Source organism: Ailuropoda melanoleuca, chromosome X (assembly GCF_002007445.2).
Source record: "Ailuropoda melanoleuca isolate Jingjing chromosome X, ASM200744v2, whole genome shotgun sequence".
NCBI lineage: Eukaryota > Metazoa > Chordata > Mammalia > Carnivora > Ursidae > Ailuropoda > Ailuropoda melanoleuca.
Window position 1 is genome coordinate 111,599,035 of NC_048238.1, and position 13,962 is coordinate 111,612,996.

The 13,962-nt window shown below is 57.7% G+C and overlaps 2 protein-coding genes across 2 annotated transcripts in view; both read left to right on the forward strand.

The window, feature by feature from the left end:
* GDI1 (GDP dissociation inhibitor 1) overlaps positions 1–5,789 on the forward strand; it is a 26,456-nt gene extending 20,667 nt beyond the window's left edge. Inside the window, exons 3-12 of the mRNA XM_034649831.1 lie at positions 893–1,000; positions 1,145–1,244; positions 1,389–1,523; positions 2,208–2,406; positions 2,673–2,804; positions 3,401–3,500; positions 3,912–4,083; positions 4,380–4,524; positions 4,651–4,705; positions 4,795–5,789. Of these exons, the coding sequence (XP_034505722.1) occupies positions 893–1,000; positions 1,145–1,244; positions 1,389–1,523; positions 2,208–2,406; positions 2,673–2,804; positions 3,401–3,500; positions 3,912–4,083; positions 4,380–4,524; positions 4,651–4,705; positions 4,795–4,947 (1,299 nt within the window). The 3' untranslated portion in view covers positions 4,948–5,789. The remainder of the gene's footprint in view (positions 1–892; positions 1,001–1,144; positions 1,245–1,388; positions 1,524–2,207; positions 2,407–2,672; positions 2,805–3,400; positions 3,501–3,911; positions 4,084–4,379; positions 4,525–4,650; positions 4,706–4,794) is intronic.
* A 432-nt stretch (positions 5,790–6,221) lies between these two features.
* FAM50A (family with sequence similarity 50 member A) lies at positions 6,222–12,882 on the forward strand. The gene is made up of 14 exons (XM_011237730.3): positions 6,222–6,232; positions 6,571–6,670; positions 7,879–7,963; positions 8,067–8,166; positions 8,421–8,566; positions 10,628–10,704; positions 10,815–10,881; positions 10,997–11,058; positions 11,366–11,442; positions 11,809–11,863; positions 12,106–12,154; positions 12,237–12,307; positions 12,429–12,539; positions 12,662–12,882. The coding sequence occupies exons 1-14, from the start codon at positions 6,222–6,224 to the stop codon at positions 12,668–12,670; spliced, it is 1,020 nt and encodes a 339-aa protein (XP_011236032.2). The 3' UTR covers positions 12,671–12,882.
* The last annotated feature ends 1,080 nt before the right edge of the window (positions 12,883–13,962 follow it).

Below are 13,962 nucleotides of genomic sequence, written 5' to 3' on the forward strand. Positions count from 1 at the left end.
CCCACCCGGCCCCCACCCGTCACCCGCACCCAGCATCCCCCCTCATCCTGCGCTAATTCTGGTGGGGATGAAGTACAAGGACCCTGGGTAAGGGGGATCTTGCCGGGTTGGTCCCTCATCCTCCGTTCCTGGCTTTTTATGGGGCCCGGGGACCCAGGGACCCAGGGAATGTTCCAGAAGGAGCAGCAGTGCGGCCAGTGAGCACATTCCCGCTACCCCACCATGGTTTCCCATGGAGATTACAGGCTGAGTGGTATTTGCAGCCTTTGTCCTGGGCCTGCTGACAGTAACTGGTCAGGGTGTTGATTTTCCCTCTTCCCCAAACCCTGTTGGACCACTGCCCTGGGGAGGCTCCTCTTCCCCAGTCAGGATGCGGAAGCCCCTCCCGCTGCAGCCGCCGGGCAGAGACTCCGGTGCTTTGAGGAAAGAAGAGCCCTGGGTGGGGCCTGAGATTGCAGGACAGTGCTCAGCCCTTCTTCACTTCCCTTTCTGGTGCCCTCCGCTGTTCAGCTGGATCTCCTCTGTGGCCCTTTGTGTCTTTTCTGCCTTTTAGCATGGCCCTGCGTAGGTAGATGACTTTTCTTGGCATGGTAGTTGTCAGAAGACCATCCCTGTGTCTGGTGAACGCTCTCTTTTTTTTTTTTCTCGGCACCTTCGTTATTTCTCCTCTGTTGTTCAACCTTTTGCCCAGCAGAGTTATAAAAGAGACTAGTCAAATGAAGCTGTCATCCCTGATTTTAGGAAAGGTGGCCAGCCAGGGGTGGAAGGAGCTTTCATTGGAGCAGAATCTCTACATTTGCTCTCCTTTCAGGTTTAGGGTGGGGAACAAATCAGGGCTGCTGGTGGGAATGTGGGCAGGTGGGAGTGCAGCGAATGTTGCCCTCTTCCCCAGGAATGTATCCTGTCGGGCATCATGTCCGTGAACGGCAAGAAAGTGCTGCATATGGACCGGAACCCCTACTATGGGGGTGAGAGCTCCTCCATCACACCCCTGGAGGAGGTGAGGCTGCTGGGCCTGGGCCCATCCCCTATTAACCTCTCTCATAGGGTGCCAGGGTAGCTCCCCAGGTGTTCCGGGAAGGTGGGCAGGGGCAGGAGAGGGTGGTCCTTGAGGTGCCTCTCTTTCTCTTTCTCCTGCTTGCAGCTGTATAAGCGTTTTCAGTTGCTGGAGGGGCCCCCTGAGGCGATGGGCAGGGGCCGAGACTGGAACGTTGACCTGATCCCCAAATTCCTCATGGCCAATGGTGAGAGAGATGAAAGAGGTATTGTGGGGGGTGATTAGGAGGACCAGAGTAGGGTCAGGCTCCAGAAAAGGGTCAGCCATACCAGCTACGGAGCTTCTGGGGGAGGAGCTGTGCTGATGTTGTTTTCACCCCACCGCCCCACAGGGCAGCTGGTAAAGATGCTGCTGTATACGGAGGTGACGCGCTACCTGGACTTCAAGGTGGTGGAGGGCAGCTTTGTCTACAAGGGGGGAAAGATCTATAAAGTGCCATCAACTGAGACTGAAGCCTTGGCTTCCAGTAAGTACCTGTTACCTGAGCCAGAAAATCATGGTGAGGGACAGAGCAGGGTGCCCCTTGCCCAAGGTGACATTCCCTGTGCGGTACCACAAGTCCCCTTGCTCTGTCCTCCCTCAACTGCCCTGAGCCTCCCAATGGATGCCAGGAGGGAAGTCCGCATGCTGAGGGGATGCATGGGTGGTTGCTCTTTATTAAAAGACTTCAGCCTTGGGGCGCCTGGGTGGCACAGCGGTTAAGCGTCTGCCTTTGGCTCAGGGCGTGATCCCAGCGTTATGGGATCGAGCCCCACATCAGGCTCCTCCGCTATGAGCCTGCTTCTTTCTCCCACTCCCCCTGCTTGTGTTCTCTCTCTCGCTGGCTATCTCTATCTCTGTCGAATAAATAAATAAAATCTTTAAAAAAAAAAAAAAGACTTCAGCCTTTTGACAGGGACTGCACTTGACTGGGGAAACATCCCCAAGTGTTGGAGCTGGGAGGGTTCTCAGAGCTTGTCCAGTCCAATCCCCTCTTCATACAGATGGGGAAACTGAGGCCAAGAAGGACAGAGAGGTTAATATAAGGTTACACAGTGCTCAGCAATAAAACTCAGCTGGCAGTTAGGGTGTCTGCTTTCTTGGTCTGCCTGGTGGGAAGGAGAGGTTCACGTTCTGTGGTGTGAAGGGTCTTCTCACACTGCCTCCACAGATCTGATGGGCATGTTTGAGAAACGGCGTTTTCGCAAGTTCCTGGTGTTTGTGGCAAACTTTGATGAAAATGACCCCAAGACCTTCGAGGGTGTTGACCCCCAGAGCACCAGCATGCGTGATGTCTACCGGAAGTTTGACTTGGGCCAGGATGTCATCGACTTCACTGGCCATGCCCTGGCCCTCTACCGCACTGATGAGTGAGGGGAAGCTGGCATAGCAGACTGCCCCTCATCTGGCCTGCACCCTGCCCTCTCCATTCTTGCCTGCTGCTCCCTTGACCCACCCTGCACATTTCTTGTACTCAGCCACATGCTCATCCATTGCCTTTTTTTTCTGTGCATTTATTTGATCCATAGTCTTACCCAGGCCGTAGAGGGTGGTGGGAAGGCTGGCCTGGTGCTTGGGTGGGGGTGAGCTGGGGGTGCTGCTGCTGGAGCCTCTTCTCTTGACCCCATCCCTCCAGCTACCTGGACCAGCCCTGTCTTGAGACCATCAACCGCATCAAGTTGTACAGTGAGTCCCTGGCTCGGTATGGAAAGAGTCCTTATTTATACCCACTCTACGGCCTTGGTGAGCTGCCCCAGGGGTTTGCAAGGTGAGGGCGTGGTTTTTTTCTGTTGACAATATTAAGTAGGACTAAAGCCAAGAATGGAAATGGCACCCTTGAGCATTTCTGTAGCATTTGTACTTTCCCATTGTGGTCTAATTTACTTCGTACCATGCGTGGGTAACAGGGTTGGGGTGGGGGTGGTGTGCTGCAACAGGGTGTTGAAGTGCATGGTTGAAGAACCAGACCTTCACCGACAGGGCTTGCTTGGCTCCCAGCCTGAGTCAGGCAGCACCAGGGCTGGGCCTGGGGCCTTTGAACCTCAAGTCAGAAGGCTTCTCCAGAGCCCTTTGTTCTGTTGCCCCAGACCATTCCTGTGAGGAGCTAGCTGTGCCTTCATGCCACCCTTGTGCTAGCCCTTTGCAGAATATTCTAGGCGGAAGCTCCAGAAAGGAAGGAGCACTCCAAATTCAGTCTTGAGTCTGTGGCAGTGACACAGCTGGGAAGAACCACCAGGTTTCCTGAGCTCTGCCTGCCTAGCGCAGCCTTCTCTGTACCCCAGTGCTGGTGGGGGGAGGGCTCAGTGGCACCAGTCCCTGTTTCTTCCTGGGAAGGGGACTCCACCATTGTTCTCCCCACCACAGATTGAGTGCCATCTATGGAGGGACATACATGCTGAACAAACCTGTGGATGACATCATCATGGAGAATGGCAAGGTGGTGGGTGTGAAGTCTGAGGGAGAGGTAAGCCTTCTCCACAGTGTAAGTGTGATGGTCTCGGTGGGGCTTGGCCTTCATAGAAGCACTTTACCCAGTGACTCAGGTTCTGCTGGGTGTGCTGCTATTCAGGTCTCAGAGTCTTGGGCTGGGGACCAGAGCTCCAGAAGAAGTCCACGTAGCCATTTCTATTGGTAGAGGTATCTCAAATCCACATGCTGTGTCAGGGGTCCAGGGAGTATTCTTGAGCACAGTGTCTCTGCAGAAGGGTTTTCCAAGCCATGTATATGGGGGCCCACCTCTCTGAGGTACGAGATGAAGCTGTATACTACAGGAGGGGCAGTGGTAACAGAGGAGTGCAGGGCCAGCCCTCAGTGTGGATGCAGCCCCACGGCCACCTAGCGGAGTGTTTGGATAGGCCTTCTGGTGTTCTCACAGGTGGCCCGCTGCAAGCAGCTGATCTGTGACCCCAGCTACATTCCAGACCGAGTGCGGAAGGCCGGCCAGGTTATCCGCATCATCTGTATCCTCAGCCACCCCATCAAGAACACCAATGATGCCAATTCCTGCCAAATCATCATCCCCCAGAACCAAGTTAACAGGAAGTCAGGTAGGCTGAGTCCCATGTGACTTCCTCCAGTGTGTTCTCTTTGGGGTGGCTCTGCCTCTCCACATCATTCCTGGGGCTGTCTGCCTGATTCCTGCATGGAAGAATGGGGATCTGCATAGCAATCCCCATGGCTTGGGGCCCTAGCGATTGGGTAGCTTGGACCCTCTTCTGTGAGCGTGAGTTTGGATACTGCTTGCTGTGCAGGGCTGGGGAGGAGTGGGCAGGCGGGCCAGAATTGAGCCGAGCCTCCAGGAGCCCTCTGTGCCCATGTTAACGGAGCCCCTTCTTGTGGGCAGACATCTACGTGTGCATGATCTCCTACGCACACAACGTGGCTGCACAGGGCAAGTACATCGCTATTGCCAGCACCACAGTGGAGACTACGGAGCCGGAAAAGGAGGTTGAACCTGCCCTGGAGCTGCTGGAGCCCATTGACCAGAAGTGAGGGGCTGAGGGGTTGGGGTGGAGGCAGGGGGCAAGGAAGGGAGCCAAGGAGCTGGGGGGCAGAGACCAGGGAGAGTAAGGCGTGTTGTGAGGTCTTCCCCTTCCCCTCTATCTGCCTCTCAGGTTTGTGGCCATCAGTGACTTATATGAGCCCATTGACGATGGTTCCGAGAGCCAGGTAAGCAGGCTGTCTTGGCCCTGGCTCCTAGCTGCCCACCCAGGGACCCTGCCCGACTCACCCTGGCCCTGGGCTCTGGATGTTTCCAGGTGTTCTGTTCCTGCTCCTATGATGCTACCACACACTTCGAGACAACCTGCAATGACATCAAAGATATCTACAAGCGCATGGCAGGCTCCGCTTTTGACTTTGAGAACATGAAGCGCAAACAGAATGACGTCTTTGGAGAAGCTGACCAGTGATTGACGACCCCCCACACACCCCCCAGCCCTTGGTGCCCTCTCCCCTGACCTAAGTCGGTTCTACTCGAGGGCTGGGGAGATGGGTGTGGCTGGGCACCCCAGTTTCCAGCATTCTCCGCTTCCCCCACCACATTCTACATTCCTATCACCCACCTCATTGATTCACTGACCAAATCCTTAACCTTAGCGATGGTTTGGGAGACAGGGGGTTGGATAGCATCCTCTTTCTTGGCCCTTCCTTATTCTGGGGAAAAGAGGGTTCATTTCCTTGTGTGTGTCTCTTCCCCCTCCACTCCTAATTCTTCTGCTCTGTTTGGGAAGAACGTGGAGGAAAAACTGACTTCTGCCCCCACTGCTCTTACCCCTACTGTAGTGGCCTTTGGAGATGCCCCCTGCCTCCCCCCACCAACTCTCTTGTGTGTTGGAGAGAAGGGGCCCTCCCAGCACAAAGTTGCTTTCCCCCCCCTTGTTAATTTATTCTAATTTATTAACTTTGGCCCACCCCATCTGAGAAGGGAGCACTGTGTCTCTCACCCGCAGCCTTCTGGTGCGGCCTGGGAGGGGAGAGGGCTTGGGTGTGGCCCAGTTGGAGGTTGATCTTGCTGTTTTTGTTTCTTGTTTTTGTGTTTGTGTTCTCTGGCATTTGCTGAGAGAGAAAAAAAAATGTGAGCAAAGCAGGAGGAGGTGGGAAAATGGATCCAAACCCCAGTATGCCCTGCCCCACCCCACAACCTTTCCCTTAGTGGTGGGAAACCCTTACCTTGCAAAGTGAATGTGTCCCCTTCCCCAGCCTCTAGTGTATTTCACAGAAAACCTCCCAATAAAACTGTGTTGAAACCTGGGCCCAGATCATTAGTTTTATTTCCCCCAAAACTGGGCGGTGGGCGGGGCCTTGGCTCCCTGGGCTGATCCGTTGTATCAGTTTCAGACTTCAGCTCAGCTTTTTGCTTGGGATGGATGTAAAAGGTGACTACCTTCATCAGGGAATTAGTTCCTGAACCAAAAGGGCCTGTATGGAGGAAATAGTTCACATTGACTTGCCCAAGGCCACCCGGCAAATTAGTGCTGGCACTGGGACTGCAACCCTTTGGGGTCAGTGTGGGGGGAAATAGGGAGAGGAGGGTCTGGCCTAGGGTGGGGGTGGAACTGGAGGGGGCAAGGTCCTTATCTCCAGGGCAAGGAGGCAGCATAGGACACCCAGGCCCAGCTTCATGGCCTGGGGAAACGAGAGACTGGGGCCCAGTCTTGGGTGGGGGAGTCAAAGTCAGGGAGGCATGGGAACCAGGTTGGCCTCAGGCAGGGAAACAGCAAGGGCACTGGGGTGGGGTATGGATCTGGCCTTGCGCTGGGCTAAACGTTAAGAAAGTGGAGGGTCTTGGGGGCCCAGGCTTGAGGTCAGCAGGATGAAGGAGGACTGGGGACCCAGTCTCGGGCCAGGGGTTAACGTCGAGGAATTGATGGGGAACCAAGGAAGCCAGGGACGGGTCCAGCCTCCGAAGGCCGGCGGGGCGGGGCGGCCGGCGGGGCGGGGCGACCGCGCGTCCCCTGGTGCTCGACGTCACCGCGCGGGCGTCACCTGACTGCGCGGCCGCTGCCGTTTGCGGCCGCTGAGACTTCTAACAGGCCGGGCGCCGCGAGCGAAGCGGGCCGCGCCATGCACCTGATGAAGAAGAGGGAGAAGCAGCGTGAGCAGATGGAGCAGATGAAGCAGCGGATTGCGGAGGTGCGGGCCGGGCCAGGCCAGGGCGTCTCAGAGCACGCGCGTCGCCCGCCGCCCCGGTCCTCTGGGGCCCCGCGAAAGCCGGGGCGGCGAACGCAGAGCCCTGGTGACGAGCCGGGGCGGGAGCCTTGCTCGCTCACCTCCAGCAAAGGGCATAAGCGACCCGGCGACAGTCTGTTCATCTGTAAAAATGTGCCCAGAAGGCCGAGAAGAGCTGAGCTTGTGACAAGCCTCCAACAGGACGGAGCCATAGCCCGTGGTTCCATTAGTGGAATTTGGGCTCCTCTCCTGTACACAGAGCATCTTCACCCTGGCCCCTCTGGCCTGATCCAATGGCTGCCAGGAAAGTCAGGCCCCACGGGCCCTGGCCAATCCATGGGACGCTAAGCCTCATTCCAGAGCCCTTTGCCCTGGGACAATGGCAGGGTTCGGTGTCTGGGGTGCTAGCGGTTCACTAAGGGCTTTAGTGAGTGGCCGGTGGCGGTGGGCTGTCAGGAAGAAAGGATTCCCCTGCGTGGGCCTTCTGGGGAGACTTGTCCAAAGAGCAGGCTTCCTTAGGTACTGTGGAAGCCAGGCCCAAAGAAGCAGCTGCATTGCCAAGGCCTGGCTCCACCTTACTTCACGCTGGTGGCCCAGCCCTGCTGTCTCGGTGTGGACCGTGTGGCCAGCTGGAGTTGCTTTTCTCTGTTGGCCCCTCCTTTGGAGGCTACCAGCCAGAGAGGGACCTGTGTGATACCAAGTGGGATGGGGCTGGGGAGTGAGTTCTCATGGGAAGCTGTTGGCAACGTCTAGGACCAAGAGGGAGCAACATTGCTCAGTGGGGGACTACGCCCCTTGGCCACTCTTCACTTCTCCTGTCACCCCTTGGCTTGGGTCTCCACCTTCAGCTTAAAGGCTGGGTATGAAAAACACCAAAGGCCGGTAAAGCCTGTGACCCCAGGCCACTGAGGGAGCTCTGGCCCCCAGCAGGAGACATGGAAGGGCCAGAACAGCACAGAGGTTGCCAAAAAACCCACCTCATTTGGCATCCTCAGCACTGGAAGGGCCCCTCATAGCCCTGTGGAACCTTCCACTGACCAAGGAAATAGGACATGTCTTTCCTAAGGTCATGTCATCGTGAGTCCAGAAATAGACCTGGGACCAGAACCCAGGTCCCCACTTCCACGGTGGGGTGGTGGGTGGCCCTCACTGCCCTTCTCCGTCCCCAACAGGAGAACATCATGAAATCGAACATTGACAAGAAGTTCTCTGCACACTATGATGCTGTGGAGGCCGAGCTCAAGTCCAGCACCGTCGGTGAGCGAAGCACGCGCATGCCACCCTGTCCTGGACCCAGAGGCCTGCTGCTTCGCTGGCTCTGGGTGACTGACTCTTGCTCCCATCTCTCTTCGCCTCGCAGGTCTCGTGACCCTGAACGATATGAAGGCCAAGCAGGAGGCACTGGTGAAGGAGAGGGAGAAGCAGTTGGCCAAGAAAGAGCAGTCAAAGGAGCTGCAGCTGTGGGTTCCTGTCATTTCAGCCGCCAGTCCTCCCCTCAGGGGCCGGCTCGTGCTCAGGGGCAGCCAGGCTGTTCTTGCTCCTTGTTCAGGCTCCCCCTGGGGGGCCTGCCCATGAGCTTGAAGTGCCCCAGGCCAGAAGGACTGCTCCGGGCCTGTGCCTCGTGGGCCCCACACTGAGCACACGGGCAGCTCTGGGTCGGGGAAAGAGCCTCAGGGTGGGGACGTGGTGCGTGATGCTGCCTGTGCCTTGGTAGGAAGCTGGAGAAGCTACGAGAGAAGGAGCGCAAGAAGGAGGCCAAGCGGAAGATCTCCAGCCTGTCCTTCACCCTGGAGGAAGAGGACGAGGCAGGTGACGAGGAGGAGGAGGTGGCTGTGGACGAGGAGGAGCTGGAAAGGGAAGGTAAGGGCCGGTTCTAGGGACCAGGCTCTAGCATGGAGACGCATAGCCAGCACCCAGCCTCGATGGCCCGCTCCGTTCGTGGCCCTGAATCTCACGCATCAGGTGGGAGAGAGAGGGCCCAGTCCGCACCTGGTGCAGAGCGTCAAGGGGGTGGCGCTCGGCCCCAGTGGCAGAGTGCGTCTTCAGTGTAAGAGGCTGCCAGAGGGAGGCTGCTGCCCACTCGAGAAGCCTTCAGAAGTGCCGCGAAGGATGGACTTCCAGTGATAGTGAAATTGTTGGTGTCTGTGCTGCTAGGTGGCCTGTGCCTGTGTGGCTGGCACACTGAGTTGTTGGTTCTGTTAGATTAATTTCACGGTAAATTGATACAGCCACCGACATTCAGGGCTACTAAGTGGACAGTAGAGGTCTCAGCTAAGGGACAAAGGGGTGACAGGGATGATTCAGGAAGGCTAGGCGGCAAGGATGAAACCAGCAGGGCTCCCCCGTGTGCCAGCACTGAGACAGACAGAGAGGGGCAGGGCCTTGGAGTCACATGGGTCAGTATGTGTCCTGCTGAAGGGTCCGGGGCCAGCTCGGGGCCAGGGAAAACAGCCTGTGGTGGGGACAGTTGAGATGGGCCTTTAGGATGAGGAGAATTTCATGAGAGGGGATGGAGAAATAGATGAAGTCAAGTGGCAAGTGTGCCCAGAAGCAGAGCTGGCAGGAGGGGACACATGTGAAGACTTGGGAGGCTGTGACTGCGGGCCTGGGCTGGTTAAAAAGCGTGGTGGCCAGGGAACCGAAGCAGGGGATGGTGCTGTGCGGTCTGGTCGCAGGAGGAAGAGCCTGTGCCTCCTGGGGTCCTGTGTGTCCCCAGAGCTGCAGTGAAACAGGGAAGTGAATTTTAGGACCGTTCAGTAATGTTTGGTAGCGTCACATGAGCTATGTATCTGTGTGGTGGGGACCACTGTCTTGGACAGCACGGACCTGGAGGAAGGCTGTTAATGTCACCGTGGGTCACCAGAGCTTCATGAGTTCTCCCCCCGCCCCGTGGTTTTGTTTTGGGGGCCCTGTGATGGGGCACTAATGTGGGATTTTTCTCTGGGTGATTCTAACGTGCAGGCAGCCCCTGGAGCAGCAGGCTGGAGTGTAGGCTTGTCTCCTAGGTCCCCAGTGTTCAAAAGTGCTCTTAGGCATCTGTAAGACCCTTTCAGGGGGTCTGCAAGCTCAAAAACACTTTCATAATCGTGCTGAAACATTCTGGGCCTCTGGCATCTCAGTCTCTCTTGAGCTTGCAGTGTGATGATGCCGTCACTCCAACAGCTGACAGAGCGGGTGCCTTCCTGTTTCTGAGTCTTTGGTGTTTCTCGGGCTTAATTTCAAATTTGGTGATTATTCATAGCTACCGCCCCCGTAGACAGGAGTTCTCCGGGGTCCTCAGTGACTTGTAAGAGTGCTCACGGGTGCTAAGAACCACCATGCCAGTTCATTCATGTCCTCATCGCAGAAATCACGTCAGAGTCCAGGATGTTGGCGAACCTGGCCTGAGCCCTACTGGGGCTTCTCCTTTCCCTCCTCCCTTCTGGCCCCAGTGTTAGTACCCGTGAGACTTTGGGCTTCAGTTGGCTCGCCTGGGGCCTTCGTGACAATTCGATGGTACATCAGATATGCAAGCATGATAAGCACAGCCCCTGGCATGGAGGGGTCTCCCCGAGTATGTAGCCTTCTGAGGGTGCCCTGCTCCTCCCGTGCAGAGGAGCCTTGGCTCCGTCAGGTGCTGGCACTGATGCCTTAAATCCCCCGAGGCACTTCAGGTCACAGGTGATGGTGGGAGAACACAGTCCCCGATCTCCTGTCCAGCTGCTGGCAGTGGAGACCGAGGTCAAGGCCCCTTGGCAAGGATAGGTCTCCATAGTGCTGTAAAGATGACAGTTCAGGCAGCTGTGGCTGGGAGCAGATGGTGGTCCCAGGGAGCTCCGGGAAGCCTCCAAGGAGGTGGTGTCGGGCTTGAGAAACAGCTTCAGGGTGCCCTGGAAGTGGGGCCCACGATGCAGCTGACTCCTGTGTTTCCTTTTGCTCCAGAGATCACCACAAAGAAGAGGAAATTGGGGAAGAACCCTGACGTGGACACCAGCTTCCTGCCTGACCGAGACCGAGAGGTAAAAGCGGCCTGCCCCCGGCTCTGGCAGAGGTTTCGGCTCAAGGCGTGGAGTGCTGCGTGCCCGCTGAGCAGCCCTGGGCCTCCCCCTTTCCCCCTTTCCTCTCACAGGAAGAGGAGAACCGGCTCCGAGAAGAGCTGCGGCAGGAGTGGGAAGCCAAGCAGGAGAAGATCAAGAGTGAGTGCCTGCTGTGTGCGGTGCTGAGTGGGCGCCGGCTCTGCTGACGATGGTTTCAGCGGTGCCCTGAGCTCCAGGGAACTTGCAGAGACCAGGAGGCAATTCTGTTTTGTAGGTGAGGAGATCGAAATCACCTTCAGTTACTGGGATGGTTCCGGGCACCGGCGGACAGTCAAGGTAGGCAGTGTGGGCTGTGCACTGCGCTCCCCGGGCCACTGTGGCCCGGCCTCCCTTGGAGCTCCTTGGGAGGGAGCTTTCAATCCTGACCTCAGAATGTCACCGGTCCTTTCCTGTGAGTGGTCCCTGGGGATCCCGGAGGGAGCAGGGAAGAGGTTCTGGGCCCTCGTGGGGGTAGCCAGGGGCTCCAGGGTCCCTGGCCGGGACCTCCAGGCCACTGCCTTCTTGAGAGCCCCTGTCCAGGCTGCCATGTTCTGTCCCCCACTGCTCACTTTCCCGGACGCGGGCACTCGGGCCGCTCCTGTAGATGAAAAAGGGCAACACGATGCAGCAGTTCCTGCAGAAGGCGCTGGAGATCCTGCGCAAAGACTTCAGCGAGCTCAGGTCAGGCTGCGCAGCGCTGAGCGTGTGTGCACAGGAGCGTGCTCGCATGCGCGTGCATGTACAGCGCTCTGTCGCGGCTCTGGTAGCAGGGACCCTGAGTGGTGGCTGGTGCCCGTGGACCACCAGGGTGACGGGTCCCCAGGGAGGAGGGCGGCATGCTGGGCACTGCGCTCCGGAGAGAGCAGAGCTTAGGTGAGGCGCCGGCTTTTGTTCTTTAGCCCGGAGGTGGAGGATGGTGGGGTGCTAGTCCTGGGCTCACCAGACCCTGCAGCCTGCTTCCGAGCATTCTGGACTGCCGCCGTTTCCTGCTGGGTTTCCTTGGCGGGCTGCTTCCACTTGTCCACACCTCCTGCCTTTCTCCCTCAGGTCGGCGGGCGTGGAACAGCTCATGTACATCAAGGAGGACTTAATCATACCCCACGTGAGTCCCTTCTCTTCCTCGCGGCCTCGGGCAGGGTGGCAGTGCGGGGGCAGGGGGCTCTGGGGTACCTGGGGGCTTCTTGAGAGAGTCCCCTTGTCCCAGCCCAGGTCTTCGGCTTGGGCTGCTGGGGTCAGTGTGGGTCGCTGTGACTGCGTCTGGCCTGTGGGCAGGCGGGGTGGGCTGGTGGTTGGGAGAAGACGACATGGGTCATCGGCCATCGCTTTCCTGCCTTCTGCGCCTAGCACCACAGCTTCTATGACTTCATTGTCACCAAGGCACGAGGGAAGAGTGGTGAGTGCGCCGGCCCGGCCCCGGGGCGGGGGGTAGGGGCAGGCGGCAGGACGGGTCTCCGACAGCTGCTTTCTCCATGTAGGGCCCCTCTTTAATTTTGACGTTCACGATGATGTGCGGCTGCTCAGCGATGCTACCGTGGAGAAGGATGAGGTGCGGTGGTCCGGAGGCACTGGGCAGGGCTAGGAAAGGTGGAGGGAAGGAGAACTCAGCCCCCCCATGGCGTGGCCATGAGCTGCAGGGCTGGGCCCGTCTCCCTGTCTCCCTCCCTCAGTCACACGCAGGCAAGGTGGTACTGCGGAGCTGGTACGAGAAGAACAAGCACATCTTTCCCGCCAGTCGCTGGGAGCCCTATGACCCCGAGAAGAAGTGGGACAAGTACACAGTGAGCGGCCGTCCTGTGGGGCCCGGGCACTGCGCTGGGTAGCTTGAGCTGGGGAAGGGGAGCCAGGCTGCCCCCCGCCCTCAGCTCCACTTGCCTTCTCTGTCCTCTTCTTCTCACACCAGATCCGGTGAACGTGGAGGCTCCCTCAGCTCCCTGAATCCTCTGCCCCCTCCCGGGGTCTCCAGGCGCTGCGCTCACCCCCCGCCCCATCCCCACTTCCCTCAGCCCTGTCATGACAGGGGTGACGGATGATGGGGCTGGCCATCCCCTGCCCCTGGTGGTGTCACTTACTGCCTTTTTCTTTCATGATAAATAAATGCACACCTCAGAGTTGGAGCGCCTACATTGTGCTTTGTTTTAAACATTTTTTTATTGAGATAAGATTCGCCCTTTTGATCATTTGAAAGTTTACAATTCAGGGGTATTCAATACATTCACAGTGTTGTGCAACCATCATCTCTGTCTACTTCCAGAACATTTCTGTCACGCCACAAGGAGACCCCATGCCCATTAGCAGTCTCTCCCCCAGCCCCTGGCACCCCCTTGTCTACTTTCTGTCTGTATGGATTTGCCTATTCTGGAAGTTTCACATAAATGAAATCATATAATATTTCTGGTCTTTGTATCTGGTGAGAAAGTATGTATTTGGTGGGGGTAGGAGGGTGGAAGAGTAACGTGAGTCTGTGGAAGGGGGCATGTGCAACCCACTGGGGCCTGGGCAGGCCCAGCTGTCCTTGCAGCCAACCTGCACTCCCCAGGGCACCTGTGTGGCATTGTGGTTCCTTATGGTGAGTGGGAGGGCTGCTCTCCACCCCCCCCCAGGCCTTTGGGCTCCTCTTTTGTCTCCTAGCTGCCCATTCCATAGGGGACATGGCTGTCCTGTGGCTCCCAGCCACCCTGCATCCCTACCACAGCTATGGAAACCCACCTTTGCCCTCCTGCTGCTGTCATAGCCCCAAGGGGGGAAATCTGGCTTGGGGGTGGGTGCTCCTGCTCCCTGCCCTTGCATCAGCAGCCAGATTGCCCAGTTCCCTTTGGGTAAGCTGAGGCAGGCAGGCCCTGTTCTAGAAGGCTGAGGAAGACGACCTGACTGCTCCCTGCTTCCATTCTTCCCCTTCCCTGAGGCAGAGCAGAGGGAACAGGGGCAACCCCTGGCTGGCAGAGAGCATCCCAGCTCTGGGTCTGGTCCCACCTCCTTGGCGAATACACGGATCTGACCGTGGGGGACCCCACTGGGTATAGAAGCTCCTGTGCCCTCCTCCTCCCACAGGCATGGGCCTGTATCCCATTCAGATGCAGCATGGGGGATCCTGGCTGGCAGCTAGGAGCTCTCACTTGGGCTGCGTGGCCCTGTGTCTGGGGCAGAGCCATCTGGGGTCATTTGGAGGAGGGAGGGAGGTAGCCTAGACTAGAGCACCTCCGG

Excerpts from the sequence above, each read along its gene's own strand:
- FAM50A (XM_011237730.3), top strand. Across the intron at positions 6,671-7,878 it reads TGAAGCAGCGGATTGCGGAG|GAGAACATCATGAAATCGAA; the intron begins GTGCGGGCCGGG and ends CGTCCCCAACAG. Across the intron at positions 10,705-10,814 it reads TGCCTGACCGAGACCGAGAG|GAAGAGGAGAACCGGCTCCG; the intron begins GTAAAAGCGGCC and ends TTCCTCTCACAG.